The 25,459-nt window shown below is 35.4% G+C and overlaps 1 protein-coding gene across 7 annotated transcripts in view; it reads left to right on the top strand.

The window, feature by feature from the left end:
• LCOR (ligand dependent nuclear receptor corepressor) overlaps nt 1-25,459 on the top strand; it is a 135,075-nt gene that overhangs the window by 101,530 nt on the left and 8,086 nt on the right. For 5 of the 7 annotated variants that reach the window (XM_012767399.2, XM_012767415.3, XM_020280606.2 and 2 more), the window contains 2 exons: nt 21-308; nt 3,096-3,189. In XM_012767399.2, coding sequence (XP_012622853.1) covers nt 71-308; nt 3,096-3,189 — 332 coding nt within the window. In that variant the 5' untranslated portion in view covers nt 21-70. Of the gene's footprint in view, nt 1-20; nt 309-3,095; nt 3,190-6,036; nt 15,590-25,459 lie in introns of those variants that run through there. The other 2 variants (XM_012767441.2, XM_076009900.1) reach the window with 2 other exon arrangements.

Genomic DNA, 25,459 nt, shown 5'->3' with positions numbered 1-25,459 from the left:
AAATAAATCTTTATTTACAGACAGTCCCTGGGTCTCCGACCCCAATATTCCCCTAGTGGCCCGTGAGATCATGCAGCGAATGATCCAACAATTTGCTGCTGAATATACCTCAAAAAATAGCTCTACTCAGGACCCCAGCCAGCCCAATAGCACAAAGAACCAAAGCCTGCCGAAAGCATCTCCAGTCACCACCTCTCCCACGGCTGCAACTACTCAGAACCCTGTGCTCAGCAAACTTCTCATGGCTGACCAAGACTCACCTCTGGACCTTACTGTCAGAAAGTCTCAGTCAGAACCTAGTGAACAAGGTATGGTTTGATGTCAAGGTCTCCTCTGTCCAATCAGCATACTTTAACTTGGGGAGAAAAAAAATATTGGCAAGTAGAGCGCCAGCAACAATAATAGAATAAAAACTAATGTGATTCTTAAGTTATTTCTGACTATGCAGTAATGGAGAAGTACAAATAGAGTTGTTACAACCTATCCATCATCAGTTTGTAGTCATGATTGATGTACTACCCAGGAAAGTCAGGTGATTACAGTTGTCACTGACTGATCTTTTAAGTTGCTTGAATTTATATGAGCATTTTACATTTTGCAAAGCATTGTCACATCTTTTTTTTTTTTAACTCTTATGAAAAAGTAAGTTTTTCCCCTTATCCATTAATGTTCTAGGATTAGCCCCTGAGAAGTATGCCTTTACTTGTTAGGTATAAGTTATATACTCTGTACATTAGATCATAAGAAAAAATATATATTATTTACAATTAAAAAAAAAAACTAGGGTTAGAAATAGAGAAGACAATAGAACACACTTTAGGTTGTTAAGTGTATTCAGTGTTTTATAAATACATAAACACATCCCCTGTATTATGAAATAACCTTAAAATATTTCTGAAAGGGAATTTGTTGATGAGGACCCTAATTAAGTGAAGAGGTTAAAGAGGTTATCAGTTTTGTTTAGCAAATGTTTCTTGCATCTCTGAAAAGTTTATTCTTTTCAATAAATTAAATATTCTTGTTGCTTTGTGATCTCATTTACCTTTAATTTCACAAAGACTGAAGTGAGCATTTCAAGTCAGCCATTGTTTGAACCACTGCAAATTATAAATTGGTGATGTCTATACTAATGAGATTTTGTTGTTGTAGAAATCTTGGAATACAGAAAGGTTATGAGATACATGGATTTATTAGCTAGAAATACATGTTTATTTTGGGAAGAAAATAAATTTAATTCTTAAAAGAACTTCCTTGAAAGGACTTTGTTTTGAGTAATTTTCCTTTGCTTATTTCCTGTTTCTGTGTGGTGAACAGCAAACAAAGTATCCAAGTTCTGAGATACTTCCTGACAGGATACCTCCGAATTGTCCTATGCTCACATTGATCATGTACCCTTGTTTAACTTATTTGTAAAATTGTGTCTTGTCTTTTTTATTGATGATTTCCTTTACAATAAATTGGTAGTTTTTACTAAAAATCTCGTTGCTCTAAATATTGCATCAAAAGCTACAGGTTTATATTAGGAGAGTGGCAGCATAGAAATGTATTTAAAGTATTAATCATGGAGGTTAACATACAGTATTGTAGCTAGTGTTGCACTTAAGAGAGAAGTGATGGCAGCATGCTCTTACCAGGAGAAATTTGAACTGCATGATAGCATTATAGTGTATAAACTTCAAATGAAGCAGAAATTTTTAAATTATATTTCCTTAATGAATCTTGGTGTTTTCAACTTCAGTCACAGTATTTTTAGTGGTAGATCTAAAGTGTGTTGCCTATTTAGTTTATAAGTTTCTAAACAAGACTGTCTTTGGTTGGAAATATTTTAAGCAATACATTTGCTTGTTGGATAGATGCCTAATGGGTTAGATGTCTAACAGCATACTTGGTTTTTGTAAGATTACAATTATATTTTTAGAACTATTAGTGACTAAAGGACAAAACTGTTTATGAGGGTGGACTTTTTGTTTATAAATTCAGTTGGATGTTTGTTTTTAACAGCTTGAAATAGGGAGTGTTAGAATGTCCTCAGACACAAGTCATGAGTAGATTTTATCCTGTGGTAACCAGATAGCAAAACCTTTCTGCTGGCCAGCTGAAAATTGGAGGCTATGAGTATTATCTTGCTCTGTTAATTTTGGCAGCTTTAAAAGTTGAGTGGCAGCTTTAAAAGTTGTCCAGACTATGAGATATTTTTTCTAGATATGTCTATAAAGGGGAAAATGCCTTTGAAGGAAAAGAAAGTCTTCTAATTTTGTGTCCATAACATGAATTTGTGATTTGGTCTGGCTTCAGTAAAAATTGGTTATACTTCTAGGCTCTCATTGGTATCAAGACTGTTTCATTCTTCTTTCCTCAAACTTTGTCCACCTATTTTTAATGCGTTCTTAACTGAAAACACCTTGCCTTTATAAATTTCAGCAGGTGAATTTTGAATCTGTGCAGATTTTTTCCAAAATGTTGAATCCAGATAAATCATTTTTTATAAATGTGTCCAAAGAATAATTAGGACACACCCAAATTATAAACCATTAACAACTGATTTATCTTACACATTATCTTGTTTAGTGTACATGTAATTTAACCATATAAACTTATATGTTAAAATGATTTTTGTCTGCCTTAAAATTTTCTGTATCCAACTTTAATGTACTTTTGGAGTTTCAGATAGATTTTGCTCTTAAGAAATTTGGTTTTATCGTTTGTATACCATGTGGGACATTAAAAACTCATGCTTTGATCAGGTAAATTTAGAAAATGAAGTCTTAAGAATTCTAGTGCAGGTCCTCATGCTATGTAAACTGCTATTTCTAATATCTCACTGTATTTTAACATCTTCTGTAGCATGTTTTACCTTTAGCCCCTTTAATAAAATATTTAGCCCTTGGAGATACTAGATATAACATGCTTTGCTAAATTTATGTTGCTTCAGGAGGAAAAATATCCTGATTCTATTATTGAATTGATTTCATAACTCAAATATATGAGTAGCATATCTGATCAGTTTACTGAGCCTACTGCTTTTTCATTTTGAACCTTCAGTTCATTTGCTCCTACTTTTTAATATCCTCAGGTATTTCTTTGTGTTTCTGCAGACGGTGTACTTGATCTGTCCACTAAGAAAAGTCCATGTGCTGGCAGCACTTCCCTGAGCCATTCTCCAGGCTGCTCCAGTACTCAAGGGAACGGGTAAGGAAAAATATTCGTAGCCTTCTGCAATTTTAAATTGCTAATTCGTCAAAGGTTGATGCCAATCTCCCTTGTACATTTTAAAAATTAACCCTTTGGGCTAGGCACGGTGGCTCATGCCTATAATCCTAGTGCTTTGGGAAGCCAAGGTGGGAAGATCGCGTAAGGCCAGGAGTTTGAGACCAGCCAACAGAATATTTAAAATATTAAACTAAAATCTCTACAAAATATTTTAAAAATTAGCCAGGGGTGGTGGCACGCACCTGTAATCCAGCTACTTGGGAAGCTGAGCAGGAGGATTGCTTAAGGCCAGGAGTGCAAAATTACAGTGAACTATGATTGGGCCACTACACTCCAGCCTGAGCAACAGAATGAGACCCTGTTTAATTAATAAACAAATAAATAAATATTAAAATTAACCCTTCAGACTAATAGTTATATATGTGGGCCTTTTGTAAGGTGGCTTTTAGTCCATCAATCAAGAAAAAGTACAACCTGTGCAATGTAGAATTGGCTAGTGTAGATTAATATATTTTATTTAGGACAAATAGTAAATAGTCATGAATATGGGAAGAATATTTCTTTGGACTTTTTGTTGTTGATTGTTTTGGAGTGTGAAAGCCAAGCTAAATAATTCCAGAGTTTAGGTATAAAGGCAGTATATGTGTGAAGTTGCTGAATGAAAATTGGGCTCCAGTATTTAACTTGGTATCTCCAGTGGGGCTTGTGTGTATTGTGTTCATTTTTGTTTGTTTTGGTTTGGTTTTGGTTTTTGGTGGTTGATTTGAACTGCAACTTTAACTCTGGCAGTTCAGAAAGCGTAATTGTATGTATTTTTTGTTTTTTAATAGACTGGTTGTAGATGTTGATAGGTAATCATCTTATGCTGCCAAGACATTTACGTGCTCACCTTTGATATTAAAATTAATTCTCTGACTACTTAATTTTATAGTGTAAGAATTGTCTAATACTCCCTGTGTGTTTAGTAACCATTTAGAAAAGTCAGGTATTAAAGAAGATATTTAGATACCATATACAAAGGGCATTTCCATAAAACTGTGTTGTGACCAAAAATCAAATTTATCTAGACATGAAAAATAACTTTGGTAAGTGTAAATATTTAGTTTTATTTAACTTGTAGGCTATCAATGCGGGGAAGTTATTTAGATATATATTAAAGGAACCAGTGAATGTTAAGTGGACTAACCATTAATTACCTTCAAATTGAAGGATTCCTTTACTGACTTCTAAAATGCTCCCTCTGTTTTCTCTAAAACTCCATCATTTTCCCTTTTCTCCTCTTCTTTATTCAGCCTAAAAATAACTATTAATTTAATCCATTTTGCATAACTTACTAATTTTTAAGCCTTTCTTTTCATTATGACTTATACTAGATAAAAGTCAGCATGGTCCCTAATTATTGGGTTCCATTTATAGTTATGTAATTAAGGGCACATGTTGGAAAAGCCCACATGTAGTTTGCATAAATAAACCCTTTGCTTAAGATTTGCCCTTAGCTTGGCTGCAGGTCCATGTATTATATATGGCTGAAGTTTCTGTGTTAATTCCTCTGAATGGAAAGTGTTTTCTACTTGGTTTTGTTTTATGGAAGACAAATGCACCAAAAGTACTGCCCATCTTTTAGTTGAATATTCAGTGTTATCCTTATTGTGTTATTTACTGATGACAGCATTACCTATAGAGTTTTAGAGAACATAGCTGGTTTATCATTATTTCTGCTGAGCTCCACTTTTGTGCCTAGTTAATGTAATCATTCCCTTTGGGCATGCTTTGCCAGTTGTCAGTCTTAATATTGATAATCTTTCTCTATTGTGAAAATCGAAACCATAGGAATTAACTTTGTATAAATCGTTGACTTTTTAAACATTATTTTAAAGCTATCCACTTAAAATTTTAAAATAGATGTCTGGTATTTCAAAAGAATATTTTAAAAGGAGTTTTGTTTTATTTTTTTTTTTTTACCAAAGAAAACTGCTACAAAATTGTTTATGTATCTCTGGCAATAAATATTTTTTCAGTAGAACTTAAGGAACAAAGATTTAGAGAAAATAAAGGGTAATTTTCTTTTAAGCTTGGATTATTTCAAATGGAGAATCATGATATTCATGTTATGTATCTGCAACTAATAGTGTTTTAAAGTGAAAAAGTGTGGTAAGTTATAATGTAATGGGTCTTTGTTTTATTTTGTTTTTTTTCCTCCCTTTGGGCTGATAGCTATATATATATATATTTTTTTTTTCTAAGCAAAATAAGAAATGTTATTTGGAATTGATTTTTTATGATGAACATCAACTTGTTTGTGGGATAAATGAGCAATTATCTGTGGGTTCCACCAGTGTCAATGGTTCCAGTTTTATAGCTAGTTGTTATGAATGTTGAATACATTGCATTAAAATAAATAATTTGGCTTACTCTTTTATTACTGTACTTGTTTAGTGGTAACGTCACATTGGCAACACAATTCTGTGTAGATCTATGGAGACTGATGATTACTTTGTAATTAATCATTAAGATGCTATTTTCAGACAGTTGCGCGAAACTTTTTCTCCGAAAATTTGTGAACCCAACCAGAGACCAGCTGACAGGTTTAATTTTTCTTTGCCCAAAAAGCTCCTGATTTTTTTTTTCTTTTCACTTTTTCTTTTTTTGTGAACAAGTTTTAAAACTAACTGCTGAGACCATTTTTTTTAATTTTAGAGAAAAATAAATAAATAACACAAAGTGATGTTACCCAAGCAAGGCCTTCTAATAAAGGAGTGGTCCCCTCACCCATCCCTCCCTACCTGTGCAAGTCCTGCTCACATCAGTTTCCTTCCATCCAATTAGGCGACCTGGGAGACCCAGCCAGTACCGCCCAGACGGACTTCGGAGTGGTGATGGGGTACCTCCAAGAAGCTTACAGGATGGAACCAGGGAAGGTTTTGGACACTCCACATCACTCAAAGTTCCACTGGCTCGATCCTTGCAGATCAGTGAAGAACTACTGAGCAGAAACCAATTGTCTACAGCTGCCAGCCTTGGGCCATCTGGATTACAGAATCATGGACAACATTTAATATTATCCAGGGAAGCCTCTTGGGCAAAACCACACTACGAGTTCAACCTCAGCCGTATGAAGTTCAGGGGAAATGGTGCACTCAGCAACATCAGTGACCTTCCTTTTCTTGCAGAAAATTCTGCCTTTCCAAAAATGGCACTTCAAGCAAAACAAGATGGAAAAAAGGATGTGAGCCATTCATCTCCTGTAGATTTAAAGATACCACAAGTTAGAGGAATGGATCTTTCTTGGGAGTCTCGCACTGGTGATCAATACAGCTATAGCTCTTTGGTAATGGGTTCACAAACGGAGAGCGCGCTTAGTAAAAAATTAAGGGCTATTCTTCCAAAACAAAATAGAAAAAGCATGTTAGATGCTGGACCCGATTCTTGGGGCTCAGATGCTGAGCAGTCTACCTCTGGACAGCCATATCCCACATCGGATCAAGAAGGAGACCCTGGCTCCAAGCAGCCTCGAAAGAAAAGAGGGCGTTACAGACAGTACAACAGTGAGATACTGGAGGAAGCAATCTCAGTGGTTATGAGTGGAAAAATGAGTGTTTCCAAAGCTCAGAGTATTTATGGGATTCCCCACAGTACACTGGAGTACAAAGTAAAGGAGAGGCTGGGCACTTTGAAAAACCCTCCAAAGAAAAAGATGAAATTAATGAGGTCGGAGGGGCCAGATGTTTCTGTAAAGATTGAATTAGATCCCCAGGGAGAGGCAGCACAAAGTGCAAATGAATCAAAAAACGAGTAGGAATACTGTAGAGTGCCAATTACTGTACAAACTGGGTGAGCACTACTGCATCATTGTTCAGCTGTCATTGCTTGCACCTAACTTCATTTACTGTGACACTTGTTTCTTTGCAGCTTTTGCATTGACTTGTGTGTACAGAGGTGAAAGGTGCATTCTGAATGTTGCATATTTTAAAATTTTCATGTGCAGTATGGCTCGGAATATTGTTTGGCCTTTTGCATGTTTCTCTACAAAAGAGAATTGAGTTACCTCACAGAGAACAGATACATGGAAGTGGACTCCTTGCCTGTAGAGCCTGCATGCTTTTCTTTCCTTCTATTTTTTCTTAAGTTATATTTGTTTTTACTTAAAAAAAAAGAAGAGGAAAAAAGCCCCCTTTTAGAAACCACCTCTGTCATACTGGGAGCTTTATCATTGCAAATTGAAAAGCCATCTTGTAAAATTATTCACATTTTTTTCTTCTATGATTCAGCTAATTGAAGGATTAAACTAAAGAAAAAACTAAGAACAACAGTGAACCTTTGAATTTGAGATATTTGGTTATTCAGTGATAATTATTTGGGTCATTTATAGTTATATTTTATAATTGTCTTCTTACTCTTAAATTTACTTAACAAATTAAGCAAGCTATTTAGTGCTCACCCAGAGGGGAAGGAGGTGGAAAATGTGCACACACTACCTTCAGAAATGCTTCAGTTGATTACTTTGAACACTATGTTTGCTATAATTTCATTTGAGATTTTCTAAGGGTACAATTTGGTCTCACCAACAAGTGAGGATATAGCCTTATCTCATGGAGGACGAGCTCCTTTCTTACTCAGGAGCAGTCAGGGTACATTACATAAAACAATGGAGGATGCCTCATTTTAGCAAACCATTTTTTTTGTATTCTTCAATCCTTTTACAAATTGATTATGTGCTAACGACTGAATATCATTGCAGTGACTAGTTTAAGATGCTCAAGATCTGTTTATTGGGGATGGGAGAAATAGGGAAAGAAATGTGTATACGTAATTATATTGCAAAAGTGATACTTAGATTTTACAGCCTCAGTAGTCAGCCTAATATCCACGTTAATAAAGGATCCATGTATGTGATGAGAGAAAAAAAAAACCCCAGGGTAACCTGATATGATTTAGGTGGAATATCAGTTCTAACAATAATTCAATCAGGAATCAAGCTCATGGGAATTTCTTCTTTTAAAAAACTAACCCAAATATTAGTACAAGGGTGGGAGAGGTGCGTTTTTTTAGTTTTTATTTAATTTTGTTGATATCATTTTTTTTTCTTTTTTGGCATCCTATATAATATCCCCTTCTTAACTTTTTCTGATAGTTAACTATGTTCATGGTTGTTTAGCACACAATTCAGGATCATGTTTGTATAAGCACTCCTTGAAGAACATCTAAGCTTTTTTTTGAGATGGGCTTTTAAAATTGCAGTACTTAAATTCGGAAAGTTTATTTTCTACAGTTTTTGCAAAAATAGCAGATAAGTAAAGCCCATGGAATTTAATTCTGCATTGTGACCAAATTAAAATTACTATTTGTGTAAAACAAAATCCACACCACATATACCCTATATTCTAATCTGCTGAGAAAGGTGGTCAGGCCCTTCTAAATGCTTAACCAAAAACAAAAATCATTGGAATTTTAATGGAAAATAAAATCAAACTTGGAGCGTTGATCAGATTGAAGTTGATAATTTCAGATGGATGCTAACAGTTTGAAGAGAAGTAGGTCCAGATATTCCCAAGGCATAAATTCTTGCCTGGAAACTTTGGAGCAATTAATTAAATTAGGAAAAGGATAGTTTTCCCTCATCGACCTGTGTGTTCAAAGGTTAGGCACACCATTGCTGTTAGTAAACGTGAACTGCTCATTCTTGACATAGCCTGGGTGTGGGTTCCTCTTTTGATTTGGTGGTTTTGTATAGCAGTTTAATCAGTGGATGACTGAGCCTGTTTCCTCTTAGCTTTCTAGTCTTCTCAACATAAAAAGCAGTTTGGGTTTGGTAGCAGTGTATGACTGCGATATTTTCTCGCCTAGCTGGAAGTTGCAATAAAAAATACATTATGAAATGTGTGGTTTTCATCTGCAGTTGAAGGAAGTTGTAGAAAGTTTGCTGAAAGCAAAGGCCTAAGCTTATGAAGGAACACCTCCTTTGTTCCACACTCAAGAATTTGTCAGCACACAATTAATTGCAGCTAGAGTGCCTTTTTGCATAATGTTTGGGGTTTCAGTAGCCCCAGATTGCTGCAAAAAGGTCCTTTGAGAAATTAATTTGTGCTTACTTTTATCCCCTCTCAGAAAGATATCGCTTAAAGGCCCATTAAAAATCTGGCCCTAAAAGTTCAACTTTTGTAGAGTTTTACTGTTCAGAGAGGTTTAATCCTATGTGGTAGTCTATATAAGTGATGTATGAGTTGAGTTATGTAAATTTTGTCATTGTAGTGTACATGGAGTGATCATTCTACTAACATAAATATTTTCTATGTGTGTTTCAGTGGATGACAATCGAGCAGCAGAAGAATGGTGTGCCTACCCTTTAATGCTGCAGTTTAAATAAGAGAACTTGTATTGTGTCATTTCAGATTGTAGGCTGAGAGTTGTAAATAGTGAAAATTTGAGTACTTCTATTATTTGTTTTGGTTAGAAAGTGAATTTTAAAAACAAACCAAACTCTAAACTTTCTCAGATTAAAAGTCCTGAGACCTGAAGATTGTAATATTCATGTCTGTGAAGCTTTTAAACATTACACTTGAGATCAGTCATGACTTGATATTCAGGTAAATTTTCTTTTCCAAGAAGCTTTTGAATAAGCATATTTCCTCCAAAGGTCTCTCTCTCTCTTTCTCTCTCTCTCTCTTTTTTTGAGTGTAGATTATTTTAAAGCACTAATTGCATTACATTGGTAACTGCAATATAAAATAGCCATTATTGTTTTGTGAAGCATGGTTGAAATTAGATAGTGGTCCCTTTTAAATTTCATGAGCCTCTCAAAAAAAAAAAATAAAACTTAAAAAAAAAACAAAAAGCTGCTGAATATTTCAAAAGATATATATTTTACCTTATTGTAGGTTTTGTAAAGTTAGTTTGTAATATTCAGGTGCACTTTTAATGTTAAATTTTGTGTTCAGAGTTCCATTTATACCATGTGTTTCTCGGAGGTGGCTCATCACATGGCTGGCTGTCAGTCTTGGTGCCGCAGTGATTCCTTAATATTTGATTTCTCTCTTGATTTGCCACTGTTCTGTGTTGGCACTTTCAGTGTAGATATTCTGGTTTGGGGATGTCTTCATAAATGTGTAATAGAGATTGGTCTATTCGCATGCTTAAGTTCTGCTAATCAGAGTTTTGTGTGGCCCAAACAACAGTTGACCATTTTTATGGTATGGGAAAGTGTAGTTCACAACTGTCTTCGTCACAAAAGCCTTTTTTCCTCACATTTTCCAGTAAGCAAATGATGGCATTACTCACATTGTATAACATTATTTGAACTATTGATAGGAGATAATGTATTTAAAATAAATTTTTGCATTTTTAAAGAGAGAAACATTGATATATAGAATAGATAAGCTATGGCACTATAAAATCAAAAACACTAAATAATTCTGTGGAAGAATATCTAGTTGGTATTTTTATCTATAGCTTTCCCATTTCTAAGACAGCATAGTCATCAAGCTTGACAATAGTGTATAATACTACTTTGTTCAGTAGGCTTACAAATGACTCTGAATTATGTTTGTGATGAGCTATATACTTTTTCTGTTCCCCAAATACCATGAAGGACAAGGTCTCTCTTTCAGGAAAAATAATTTATATTTGTGTATAATACTTTTTAATATTAAGTTTGTTGTTATTCTGAAGTTTAGATGTTGCTTGATAAACCTTTGCTGCAGCAGATCATGAATATGAGTAAGGCTTTGTGTGACAATAGGGGTCCTTATGTGAAGTTAATTACTGTTCAGTTCTGGTGAGCAAGCTCAGCAAGTGTGAAGTGTGTATTAGCTTTATTTGGTACACTTTTACTTTACAATATTGAAGTGCTTTTAGAACTCTGGTTATCTTATATAAACCATTACCTCAACCAATTGGCATTTCTATTCCCCAACATTTTACCTTAGCTATAATGTGAGCTGTATGGGATCAGATAGTAAAACAATAAAAGGCACAATGAGAAGTTTAGTTCCCAATTTTCTGGAGAGAACTCTAAATTAGACTAAAAATGACTACCTGTTAAGGCCCGTATCAGAACTACCTTCTGTCATTAGGCAGTACATAGCAACCTTTGAGCTGCTGTGTGGTCTCCTCCTTCCCCAAGTAAGCACACAGTGCCAGGCCTGGTTTTAAGCCTTTGTGATTCTTTTACATGTCGTTGACCTGTAATAGTGAAACTTGGATCCATTTAGTTATTTTCATAAAACAAATTAATGAGTCAGCTCAATATTAAAACCTGAAAACATTTTGAGTAGTTAACAGCAGATATGACAGATCAATATAATTTTCTTCAACAGCTTTTATCCTTGTAGATTTCATTCGAAACCACATATTTTTCTTTTATAATTCCTCTTTGTTTACCTAAATGCCAGAGATTGTTTTCATATAAACCACTCTTTTCTATATATTCAGGTTGCTGTCATTGGTGATAGAATAGGGCAAGAGACCAAATTGCTCCACTTAATGTTTTATAGGAGATTTTTAAAGTTATTGGTTAAACTTTGACCTTCATGAAGTTATCAAAGATTATTTTCCTTGTTACCTTTCTATTAGAATTAGGTCTTCATTAATCCCATGGTCAGGCCAGTATTATTAAACCTGGTGGCTTTAGCAAAACAGCCCATTTAGGAGACTGTTAAGCTATATAGGGATTTTTTAAAAAGCTAATTGCTTTTAAAATCTACTGAAAAGGAAAAAATGTATAATTGTGGTACAAGGAATGCAGACCTCCAGACTCTTTCTTCTTAGTTTATTTTGGATTAATTCTGTCCTGGAGACTTGAATAGGATTTGTGAACACAGTGACTGAAGGGAAAATAGAGGAAATTCTTTGCATATCCTCTTTTATTCCTGAGTAATCTTTCAGTCACCCTTTAAAAAAACAGACATTAGACTTGTAGCATAACACTGTAGCTGTATGTCCTAAGTGTTATAAAGGAGATTTGGAGGAGGGCAGGGTGGAGTAGGACCGGAAAGCATGTAGATTTTTGAGAAGAGGCTAAAGATTCTGCCCTATAATACTAAAAAGGAGTCTCAAGATAATGTGGAAGTTGGGCCATCTTCATTGGTTAGAAAATCTTTTAGGTTGTTTGAAAATGAGAATCAAGGCTAATTAATGTTGAGTTGACAAACAGTAAAATATGTGTTAATTCTGCAACTATTTGGGGGGTAATTTTAAGGTTTCCGGTTCATTTAGAGCTATCTGTATCAATAAAAGCTGGAAAGTAAGCACTTTTAGTTAATCATAGATTTATTGGATGTAGCAAATATTATAATATTTAATCTTTATTGTTTGAATGTGGAAATGAACTCTTTACCCCATCTTGAACTGTCATTGTTCAGGTTCAAGATGATCTTTTCAACACTGGAAATAACCCTACACACATACCAAAAAAATCTAAAGCAGTAAGACGTATTTGAAGATCCATACCTCTTAAACTTTTTAGATTTGTCTTGGGAAAGAATTTATGAACCTATAACCAGTATTAGTGCAGTCTTGGGTTCCTTGTTCTGCATAATTGCACCCTTTCTCAGGTATGTCCTGAAAACATAAATTTTAAAATAATCTCTTTAGAGATTAGATTCTCAGTGGATAGTGTGTAAGGGGACTGGGGGTGGGGGGTTTGGGGTAGTTGGACACAGGACACTGACACAGTAGAGCAGGGATTTTTAACAGTCAATAGCCAAATAGAATTTCAATCTAGAATATTTTTACCCCCTCAGAATGAGTGAAACAACTTCTATTATTTGGTATACCTGGTGCTACACTCCTAAAAGTCTTTTCTTTCATCCAGGTGACTCTTTTTTTTTTCCTGCTTGGTGGAAGGGTATATAGTAAACTTTACTGTCACTAGGAAAGCACTTGTCCAAAATGTTTAAAGTACTAGAAAAGGGATAATTCAGCACTTTTTCTGTTACAACACTAAAGTCTTAATTTATCTTCAGAGTCTTAGGTACTGTAAGTTTTAGGATGATTATTTAAAAATATAAAACATACTACATAATATGGGGTCATATCACATTTATATAAATAATTCTTATTTTAAAAAAAGACAATATCATTTTGTACCTTTCTAGCAGTTCCAAGTGATTGCCTCATTTTTCTCCATTTTATTAAGCATTTCAGGCTTAAGAATTTGGAATTTGAGAGGAGGTGAGGGGGAAAATTCCCCAAAATGAAAAATTGTGTCAGACCATTTTAGAAAAATAAATCACTAGGAAAATGGGTAGGGATTCTCTCCCCCTTTATGTCTTCAGGGAATGAGCAGTATTTAGAATCTTTGGCTGAAATTCAAGCCTTTTTACTGTGTAAATTTTTAATACTAATTCACTGACATGCTTTTTACACCAGAGGACTGAAAATGGATCTTAATGTTTTTAAGTTGTGGAAGGGTATATTTCTAAAATGAGGGGGGGGATAATTAACTAGGTTAGTATTACCAGCATTAGTAAGTTTAAGGAATTTTAGTATGTAATAGCAAAGTGTTTGATTAAAAGTCTAATCCTATATTGTTAGTCAAAATTAGTTACATTCTGATCTAGGAAAGATATAGTCATTGGATATTGATATGCTGTGCTGTCAGAAAACCAGACTAAGATAGAAACCTTTATCTGACTCCCACATGTTGCTTGTTCTGATGGGATGTATACTTTACAGCAGTTTATTGCTGCTTTGAAAAAAAATGTATAAACTATACATTTGGAGTGTTTGCATATAATTCTTTATAACCTCCACTTTAAACTGTCAGACATTGGTATTTATCAGTCCACACTGTTCAATAAAACTAATGTTCTTAGGAATCCAACTTGTACACACTGTTTTAAAACCCTCAGGGACAGTTTACACACTCTTCTCACTCAATTCAGGTACTTTGATGCTATTCTTAAACCTAACAGTGACTTGTATTTTTCTGTTTTGCTTTTATTTCGACGTGCTGGTAGCACATCTTTGATGAATGTCAACTTAAAAACTCAGTTCAGGTATCCAGGTATAACTCAGCCAAACAGATTTTAAAGCTGCATATAACTCTCCAGCACACGGTGCCTCACACTCTTATAGTGGCATTCTATATATTCAGTTATTACTACTGAACAGATAATACGGGGGTTCCTGTTAACAGTGTATTTTTTAAAAAATGTGCATAAGTGTATAGCCAGCACACCTTACCTGCCCACCCACACTCACCCACCCACACACACAGTTAAAACTATATATTTTTAAATGCCACTAATAGCCAGCACAATGAAAACAAAAGACATTCCTAGCTGCTTCTGTAAACTTTAACAGAAGCAGTTCCTCCTTGATGTGGCTCTTGCTTCTTCACCATAACTACTACTAAATTCAAGCACTGGTCCTTGGGTGTCTGACCTCTACATTCTAGTTTATGCAATGTCTTTAGAGAATTTTGTGCACTGGCCACTGTGATGGAACCATTGGGCCAAAAGTGCTTTGAGTTTATCAGTAGTGATTCTGCCAAAGTTGGTGTTGTAACATGAGTATGTAAAATGTCAAAAAATTAGCAGAGGTCTAGGTCTGCATATCAGCAGACAGTTTTATCATTGTATTTTGTAGCCTTGAAGTCCTCAGTGACAAGTTTCTTCTGATGTGAAGTTCTAATTCCAGTGTTTTGGTCCTTCGCATCTTTGTTAAGACTTGTCTCTTAAAAACTTTTGTTTTCTACAGTACTATCTGTGGTTAACAAAATAGATCATTCCTCTGCTCTAATATTTGATATCTTACATTTAAAAGAAATTCTCTCCATATATAAAGCCCCATAGCCTTTGGAGATACGGAAAATGGCATCTTTCAGATTTCTAGAAGTTCAAGTGTCATGCAACAAAACAGGAACCCCCTTTACTCTTATGGACCTCATTTCAATATACTGTTTACAGTTTGACGGAATTGTATAATTTAATATTTCTCTTGTACTGTAGTTTATATTTATTTACAGATTTTTTTGTACTGTGTGATTTGAACTTTTTGTTCTTTGCTATGATCAATGTTTATGTAGTAGAGCACTTATGATCACAAATTAAGTTTTTTGGTTTGATTGCACTACATTAAATTTTTTAATGCAGTTCTGATTTTTGACTGGACTAAAATAAGCTGTGTCTTAATGTATGTGATGAGTACTTAAAATTTTAATCCATGTGGTTCCTCTCCCCCCCCCTTTTTTTTTTTTGCATTGTATGTCAAAAGCGCTAGTTCTTTCGTGCATGTGTAAGATTTAATGGTTCCATTGTATTATTTGACCATGACATTTTGGAGAAACATTCCCAGCTGTAATGTTGTGTATGGTAGTTCTCACTGGATGCTAGACTTTTCAAAACCACTATTCTTCTAATAAATTTTGTTGTGAAAACTGTTTTAAAAGCTTGGTTTCTGCTTCTTAAGATTTTAGTGGTTTTTTTTAAAAATTCACAAGATGGGTTGAGTTAGAAGCGCGCTGTAAATGCACATAGTAATCAAAGATTTTTTTATGATAAATTTTTTCCAGATGAAATCTTCTTAGATAACTAGAAGTTGATGCTACAAAATTGTACTTTAATATTCAGGTACAATACTGCCTTGTAACTCAGTACCTTTACTAATTTGATTCCCCTACCCCCACTACCTCAGTTCTCTCTATTGGATCGTTGCCCTTTAAAGACTCTTCAGCTAAATATGATATTGATATTTTCATTACACATTCTTCTGCTGGACTTAGTTTTTCATAATTTTCTTATTTTTTCATAATTTTTTTAGAGTAAAACTTTATTCTGGGATTACTTGCCAAGAATAATTTTTGTTTGCTGTATTTTTAAGTCATAAGTACAAAAGCAACATTGTCAATCAATTAAGGTTATTATAGTAGTTCTGATTATTGGGAGGATGCTGATAATTCTTTTTACCAGGACAAAGAACAGAGTATCTGTTGCTCAACATTTATATTGTTTTTAGAAAGTGGATGTATAAAGAAGTTTTGTGTTATAGAATGGTTCCTGTTGTAAAGTAGTTAAGAGCTGAATTATAGTGCATTAAGATTAGAAATAATGAGAAAAATATTCCACAAAGCTACTTTTTCGAGCTCATGAATATCTAAATAGGATAGCCTTACCAGCTTATGTCTGTGTGTGTACCTTTAATTACATTTTGTCTTCCAAGAGTCCTAAATAAAAACTTGAATATACAGGTGATTTTACTTAGTTCACCCTTACCCCAGTACATCTCCAGCAGTAGCCTTGAGTGTTTGCAAAGAGAGAAGGGGTGGGGGATGGCCATAAAGGACTGTTAATTTCTATAGCACCCCAGAAAGGATGGTAGACATAAAAATATTTGCTTATCCTTATACTTCAAATTTAAAAAAATATATATGCCTACTTTTTACTTCATCTAGCATTCATGAGGTAAACAATTGAGAAATAACACTAAATTTTATATAAGGTATTGTGAGAGTTCTTTTTTAATATTTTAATTTTACAAAGGGGTCCGAATCCTTTAAATAACTATTAATTGAGTAACAATAGTTAATAAACCATTAAGCAATAATAGTTACTTAGGAGTGCTGTCATTGTGTCAATTTTAAATGATTTACTGTATGATAACAAAAGTAGAATTTTCCACTGTTAAGTTTTAGGATATACCACAGATTTTTATCATCCTAAAACTTAGAAGTTTCAAGACTAAGAACCTCACATGAGGAAAAAGTTAAAATGTAGAAAATCAAATAAAAATCATGAAAAGTCAGGCACTATCAAATATCCAAACTGCCTCTTTCACCCGAAAAGAAACTAAGAATATTTGTCAGAAGCATATCAATATATTTGAGAGTAGAAAACATTTATGTTGCTGGCATCTATCAGGGGAACTGTTAAAATGTCCTTTGGGGCTGGGTGCTGTGGCTCACACCTGTAATCCCAGCACTTTGGGAGGCTGGGGTTGGGGATGGGGTTGCTTGGAGCCAGGAGCTCGAGACCAGCTTGGGCAACATAGCAAGACCCGATCTGTACAGAAAATAAGAAAAAATTAGCCCAGCATAGTGGCTTGTGCCTATAGTCCCCAGCTATTTGGGAGGCTGAGGCAGAAGGATTGCTTGAGCCCAGGAGTTCAAGGTTACAGTGAACTATGATTGTGCCACTGCACTGTAGCCTGAACAACAGAACAAGACCCTGTCTCTTAAAAAAAGGTCCTTTCGTTTGTTTCTGTAGGATCCCCATACCTCCTTTAGATTTAGATCCCCACTCTGTGTACACACTGCCCTGCAAGGTGGTGTGGGTTTTTGTTTGAGATTGTCGTTAATTGTTACAGAAGTAGTACATACCCACTGCAGTGAGAATCTTGTCTGGATGCCAGCTCCTCTCAGTCACACCCCAGGGAAACTATGGCTAGTACAGAATAGCCTCCAGTGATTGGCCTCTGTTGGGCGCTGCACTTACAACTTCTCCTTACTTCCCCTTACCCACCTTTAAAGGAACATGATATGATTCATTTTATCTCACTTGGGGAATGAGCACCTCTGTATGTATTCTGTTTAAGCGTTGGTATTTTTCTAGTCCCATCATTGTCCTGGTCATTTAAAATTAATTAAAAGGCAGTTTCCCCTGAAGAACAGCATAGATTTTCCTTCTCTACCTTAGAAACACAAAAACAAAAAGAAAAGAAATAGTGTCGTCTCACTGGCTGTGTCGTGAGCTCTCATGTAATCCTGACCTTCTAAAATGTCAGTTATGCCTTTAACATCCAGATCTCTCTTTAACCTGGTTTCACTAACTCAGTAAGGTTTGTGATACTCTTTTTCAGTGCATATCTGCTCAAGGCAGAGGTCTGTCTTCTTTGTCTGAAATTAATGTATTATTTTCTAAAGTCTATTTTAAAATGCTTTCTAAGAATTCTTAGTTATAATATTTATTACTTATTAGATTAATAATTTAGGTTTGTGATCTCACCAAATCAGTATTTAGTTATATGACTTAGGGTTATTTGTTCCTTCACTTTTAGGAACTATCATTTTTTAAATTTATGCCATCCAGTTCAAAACTCCATATCTTTCACAGTCTCTGAATCCTCCTTCCTTTTTATTTTTATTTTATTTTAATTTTTGAACACCAAGTATAATGTATTCAATCTTGAATAGTTTTACCAGGGATGATAGTAACAAAAATCAGTTTGGGGGGGGATACTTTAGAAGTGACGAGTTTGTCAGAGATATCCGTTTTGTAAGGCTGTTACATTTCCAGAGAGGAGGCCTGTTCTGCTAATTGGCCCTTGCTCTGACTTCCTGCTCTTCAGGCAACTCTCCGATTGCGTTTTTTCATCCCAGGTACATTTGCCTATAGGTTGCAAATGTTAAAGAGCGAACAAGAGAATCTCCTTGATAGTTACATTTTTCATTATAATTTGGGAAATTTGACAATCTGGTTAAAATAGGAGAAGAAAAATAGGAGATAACAGTATATAAGCCTTAAACTCCTATCATATTTATGATATCTACTCTGAATAATAGTCTCTTATCCAGGGATATTAAGCCCTGAGATACAGAAAAGCTAGCAAACTATTAGATCATTAAATATGAAATGTCCAATTTTGAATCAAAAGGGTAGTTTATTATATCTCAAGAAGCAATACAATTAAAGTATGCACCTAAACTATCAGCAGTTTTGCCATCTTAACAGCTTATTATCTTAACAGCTTATTATGCCATCTTAGCTTATTTATGCCAGCAGCATAGAAGCCTGGAGAGCAAATGGCAATAAAATCACAAAAAGTGTTCTCCACAGCTTGTTGAAAATTGAGTATTTTTCCTTGCAGGAAGTAGTCCAAAGGCTGGAAGAATTGGTAGTTGGTACAAGGTCTGGTGAATACGGTGGATGACAGAGTTTCTAAGTCCAGCTTCTGTAGGTTGAGCAGCATTGTTTGGGTGACATGTGGTCAAGTGTAGTCTTGCAAGAGGATTGGCCTGTCTTTATTGACAAATCTCTGCTGCTTAATCACAAGCATCCTCATCATTTCATCCAGTCGGTTGCAGTATCTGCTGTAATCAACTGACCAGGTTTCATGAAGCTCTAGTGGATAATACCAGCACTGGACCACTAAAGAGACACCATTAGCCTTTTTTGATGAATATTCGGTTTGAACTGTGTTTCGTTACTTAATCCAACCATTGTGCCAAATGCTTACAATTGTCAAAAAGAATCAATTTTTTATCACATGTAACAATACAGCGTAGAAATGGTTCACCTTTATGTCGTGACAGCAAAGAAAGGCAAGCTTCAAGACGATTTCTCTTCTGATAGTCACTTAATTCATGCAGAACCTAACTATCAGCTTCTGTACCTTGCCGATTTGTTTCAAATGGTCCAATTTTGTTGGAATAGTAATGTCAAACCTTGCTGCTAATTTATGTGTAGATCATCATTATCCACCTTGGTCTCAGGTCGCCCACATGGCTCATTTTCAAGATTAAAATCACCAGAACGGAACTTCTCAAACCATCAACATACTATGTGTTCATTAGCCACATCCTTCCCAAACACTTCATTGGTATTTTGAGCTGTCTGCCCTACATTGGTTCCACGATGGAACTCATATTCAGAAGCAACACAAATTTTTGACTTATCCATGGTTTTACAAAATATAATTGCAAGCCAAAATGTGCATTTGAAAGACTGAAGATGTACCTTCACAATAAACAAAACAAGAAGTGTCAGAGTGAAATGTCAGAGATAAACTGTCAAATTTAGTACTTAAGGAAATCAGACATTTCATACTTAATAACTTAAGTACCTCTCCTTTCCCCTAGTTTAGATTATTCATAATATTTTTATCCTTTGTTCTGCCCACTTTTAGTGGACTTGGTTAAGAACATGGTAAATTTAGAAGGCTATTACAAAGGGATTACATGCCTTTTATTTTAGATTGGTAATTCTTAACTATTTTTCCACTCTACACACTTGAACAAATATCATGTTGCCATTAGCAGGGTAGGGCTCACTGAGCCTGTGACCCTTCCAGGGTGAAAAGGTACATTATGGATTTGACTCCATACAAACACCATCCTCCATGATTCTGATCGCTGGGAGGGGAGAATTATCTTCAGGCCCAGTTTTGAGAATTGCTTTTTCTGTCTAAATCTGTCTAGATTATCTAAATCCAAATTTAGATAATTTAGAGAGTAAATATTGGAGAAAGTACTTGAATCCATCACTAGGTAGATTTCAACCACCTTGAAATCAGATATTAAACTGCTTTAAGACATCACTTTCTATTCTGTGATCTTACAAACTTTATTTTTCATTTTTTTGTATCACTTTTACCTACCCTTTTACTGCGTCTCCTAGTCCAGTTCTATGGAAAGAAAATTGTATTGTTAACTCTTAACTATAGTCATCTTTGTCTAAAGTCATCTTTGTCTAAAGTCATCTATAGTCATCTTTGTTTTCTCTCCCCTCCTGTTTTCCTGGAACTGCCTTTTTCTGCTTCTAACATTAGCTCCTATCCAAATATCATTCACTATGGCTATTGATCTTTTTCAGTCAAGAAGAATATATTTTGGTTATCAGTGATGTTGCCTTTGCTCAGCGAGCAGCATAGTTAGAGAATAGGTGTTGGAGAGAGTACCTGAATCCATCACTCCCAAATTCTAGACTCTTAAACTTGTCATTTCACCTCTCTGCCACAGCTCTTCTTTATTTGATCTTTTGCCCTAAGACAACATATGCACTGACTGTGCCCTGTATATATTAATATTAACCACAGGAATCCTTTCCTTCAGGAATTAGGTGTATGGTATTGGTTAAGCAGGCAAGTTCAGTTGTGTCTAACCTCTGATCTAGATAAACAGTATTGAGTGAATCATTAAAAATGGGATTGTGAAACAACATATGTTCTTAAACTGCCTTTTAAAGGGTTTATGAATATTATCTTATCCTTTTACCACACCCTTAAGAATTCGGCATTGAGCTGCAAATAGAAAGACAAAGTGGTCAAGGCCATATAGGCCATCTCTCACCAAGGAGATAAGCTCAAAACTAATACGGGTAGTTGGAAGGCAGTTTTCCTCTTTCTTTCACGGGAAAGGGGAGCCTTCTTCCCATTTACCAGTCCCTGTGATCTTAGTGCTCTTTGGTGTGGTGTTCAGTATTTCTGATTAATAAATAATTCACTTAACTATTACAGAGAGTATTCTTGAGCAGAAGCAGCATGAACTTGAACAAGTGATTTCAACATCTATGATGAATTATATTATTCTTAAAAAGATCTTATTTAGTCAGATGTGAACAGTAATATGATACAGACTATAGTCTATACTGAACTATAAAACGTAGTGCTTCCCAGACCTTAGGTCGAGTTGAGGAAATGGTTTGCAAGACAGAAAATCACTTCTCTCTGATTTCCCTACTAGTTGCCTAACAGTGTTCTAAATTAATGCAAGTGCTATATTTAGACTCTATTAAAGATCTAAGGCTATTGGAAAAACTGCATAACTAGAAGCAAAGGTAAAGACTAGCTGTTTAAAACTTAGGAAAACCTGGCAACACCCATTTTTTAAACATGAAAACACCATAGTCATAGAATTAAACTTAAGGAAGTTGAGGTTAATTTAAAAAATTAAATATTCAAATGATAAAATTCTTTAAAATTTAGGTGCTATTGAGAAAAATTCTGGGAAAAAATACAGTAGGAAGCTGGATAATTAAGAGCATAGCCAAAAATGATTTTATTACTATAGTTGTAAGGTTAACTATTATAATAGAGCCATTTAATGACACCTGGACAAAGGTTAGTATTAACATGAAGACTTTCAGATTCAGAAACTTACAAACATCTCAACTTAACGTGTATATAACAGAACTCATCAGACACATACACACCCTAACAACCTTCAGTCACCAGTTTTGTTGCCTCTGTTCCTATCTCAGCCAACGGTGCTGCCCAGGAAGAAAACCCAGGAAGCATCTTAGATGCCCCCTTTCTCTCCCCTCTCTTTTTGTTAGGAGAAAACAAACCTAAAGTCAAGTAGCAAAAAGAAAATTAAGTCAGTCAAAGATAAAAATTACGGAATAAATATACAAGGCCCCATATAATTGTTAGTGAATTTTACAGAGCACTGTGGCTTAGGATGTCAGGAAAGGCTGCAGCCAATCCAGGTGGGATAGTTGTGAGCTGGCCAATGATGAACTGATAAGAGCACCCTGCTTCTTCTTGCTCTGATGGTTACCTGTGGTTCACCGATACATTGTCCCCAATCCTTTCTCCAGGAAAACATGCAAGTGACCTTTTGTTGATGTCATTTTCTTTCAAGCAAGATTGCCATTGATGTTTTAATACTAAGGTTGGATTGAGACCAGGAGTTTGAGACTAGCCTAGCATCACGAAACCCTGACCCTACAAAAAATAAAAATCAATTAGCCAGGCGTGGTGGCACACACGTGTAGTCCTAGCCATTTGGGAGGCTGAGCTGGATGATTGCTTGAGCCCAGGAGTTCAAAGGTATAGTGAGCTATGCTCATGCCACTGCCCTTCAGCCTGGGTGGACACAGTGAGACCCTGTCTCTAAAAAAATGAACGAATGATTCTCAAGGTTGATGTAGCCTGTGTCAGCCTCTCTGAAGCTACTACTTTTTAGTATCCAAATTCTGTATTACTTTGTTACAGGTTCAGTGGATCCTAATAATGTTTCTTTAATATATCTTAGTTGTGAAAACACCCCCTCCCCTTGCCAAGATGCTGTGAAATACATACATACTTACTATGGTTGTTTTTCGGAGGCTAGCTTTAGCCATATTGCCATAGTCATTGCTTCAGGGCTGGTTGCATGATCCTTTGGAAAACCATATATTAGTTGAGGGTAATGAAAATATTGAGGTACTACTAAATTACTGAGACATGTGGGAGACAGCAGCAGATCCAGGTGTCTCAACCATGAAGAACACTGGATAGCAAATCACTTCAGAGGAAAGTGATTCCTCAATTTGCTTCATAGCACTCTATCTTCTTCTTGCCTGCATGCCTTGATTTCGTTCATCTCCAGGCTTATTGTTGATCCCCAACACCAAAGCTTTCTTCCAAAGCCCAGCCACAGGCATGAAGTAGGATGTAGAAGATTTCTGCAAAGACTTAATGATTACGCCTCTTGAATGGGGGAGAACCATTTATCTGTTCAGTTTTTTCTATAGTAAGATAACATTATATTTCTTAATCTTTTTCACAGACCTTTGTCAACCTTTTTTGTTTTTTGTGTTTTGTTAAAATGCACTTCAAGTACAGTCCTTGATTTGTTGAGAAGGCAGTACTATCCATCCCACTTGTTTGTAGTCACCTACCTTGGGAACATCTAGAGAACATCCAAGAACCAGGAACTGAGGAATAACGGCCTCTGGGTAGCTGAAGTTGTGATTAGAAAATCCATGTACTTACTCATAAGACTATTCCTCAAGCCCTTATTCAGAGCCTATTTATTTTTACTTAAAATACCATTTTAGCACTTAGGGATGGTTTTTCAGATAGTAAAAGTATTCTACCAAAGGCAAAAGTGGGACTGTTAAAATCGGCTGCTATTTGGAAGCCAATAAGAAGAAATATTTTAATAAAATATAGGGTGCCACTGTGGCTTTTCTTGTATTTAGGAAGTCAAGATTTAGTTAATTGAGTAACTCCCAAAACTATCAGTATATTTCAATTCAGTGTAATAAAAATAACAAACTTCAGTAATAGTGTACATGTTAATGATCCTGAGTATTGAGAAAGAATAAATTATGTTGAGATGATGTAATTTTTTAGACTTCCATCAGAAAAGTTTAAAATTTTTAAATATTTGGTACTTAAAAGGTAAACTTTAATTATCCAGAAAATTTCCCTTTTGTAGGGTAGCATCAATACACATTCCTAATCTCCGAATTATTTTCATTGAAGCATTTTTAATTTGATTGGCTGACAATAATGGCAACTGATATTTGGGTAAACTTTGTAGGTTTTTCCTTGGAGTAATCCTAAGTGGTAGATGGGGCAGATGCTCTACTAAGCCCCCAAATGGTTAAGTGTTTTGGCCAAGGTCACACATCTAGTAAGTGGCAGAACTACTTATTGGGTATATCCTGTAGCACGTATTATGCTGTCGATACCACCTGATAGATACAGCCACAAAGTTAACTCCTCGAGGGGTCTTTCAGCAGGGGCCTTCCTGCTGTCTGCTCCATGAGCTGGAAAGTCTGCAGCCACATGAGGAGTCTGCTGAGCTCCCTTGTACATCTCGTTGAGTCCGAGAGCTGGAAATGACTCAGTGGACACTTAGCCAAGTGTGTCTTCCCTGTTCTGAAGGAAAAATATATTTTCCATTCTCACACAGCAGGAGGAACTTATTCCAGATGTTACCTTTTTAAAATCTTTTATTTAAGTACACTATACAGATATAAGTACACATATATTAAGTATACCATTAATATGGATTTTTTTCCTAGTTGCTTTTGGTCTTTTCTTCCCTTTGGTGCATTTTTGCCCGATTGCCAGGGTGTCCTTCAGAGTTCACCATACACATGCACCTTTTGTAATACTGCTGTTTTAATCTTTTTTCCTGGTGTATTCACAATTCAGTAATCAATGTCAAGTTTGAAGTAGGCATTTTCTAAGACATTTCTAGTCTTTCCAATCTGTGGTCTAAGGTAGGCCCTTTTAGAAACCCATGGCACCACTGAGTAAAACTGCTGTCTTGCTAGTTGTGAAAATAAAAACCACGGTGTAACCTTCTCTCTTATAAAGCAGTTTAGATTAAGCAATGGATTTGACTAATTGATTTCTTGGTTTGGGTTTATATTTTGTATTTAGACATGTTTCAGCAACTTTTTCACCACCTGGTCTTTAAAATCTCCCTGAGTCAGGGTCAGAGAAACTAAAATTGTCTGAGTACCTGCTCTTTTGTGCTTTGTGCTTTATGTATGTTATCTAATATCTCATAATCCTTTGAGATACTGATATTCTGTCCCAGTTTACAGATGAGGAAACCAAGGTTCAGAGAGATTAAGTGACTTGCCTAATATCCTGTAGATAGTAATTGTCAGCTAACAGTGGAATCTAGGTTTTTTGTGTTCTGCAACCTGTGCTCTTTCCATTATGACCACACTGTTCAGAGGCGAGTGAAGGCTGGGAAGGTAGGGGGTGATAAGCATTCCTGAAAGGCCTCTCATGACTGGGAGATAAAAGTCAAAGTTTGAAAAAAAAAGAAAAAGATTCGTTAGAAAATATTACCAAAACAACATCTATT

This window comes from Microcebus murinus, chromosome 14 (genome assembly GCF_040939455.1).
Source record: "Microcebus murinus isolate Inina chromosome 14, M.murinus_Inina_mat1.0, whole genome shotgun sequence".
NCBI classification, from domain to species: Eukaryota; Metazoa; Chordata; class Mammalia; order Primates; family Cheirogaleidae; genus Microcebus; species Microcebus murinus.
This window is presented reverse-complemented; position numbering and strand designations above follow the sequence as displayed.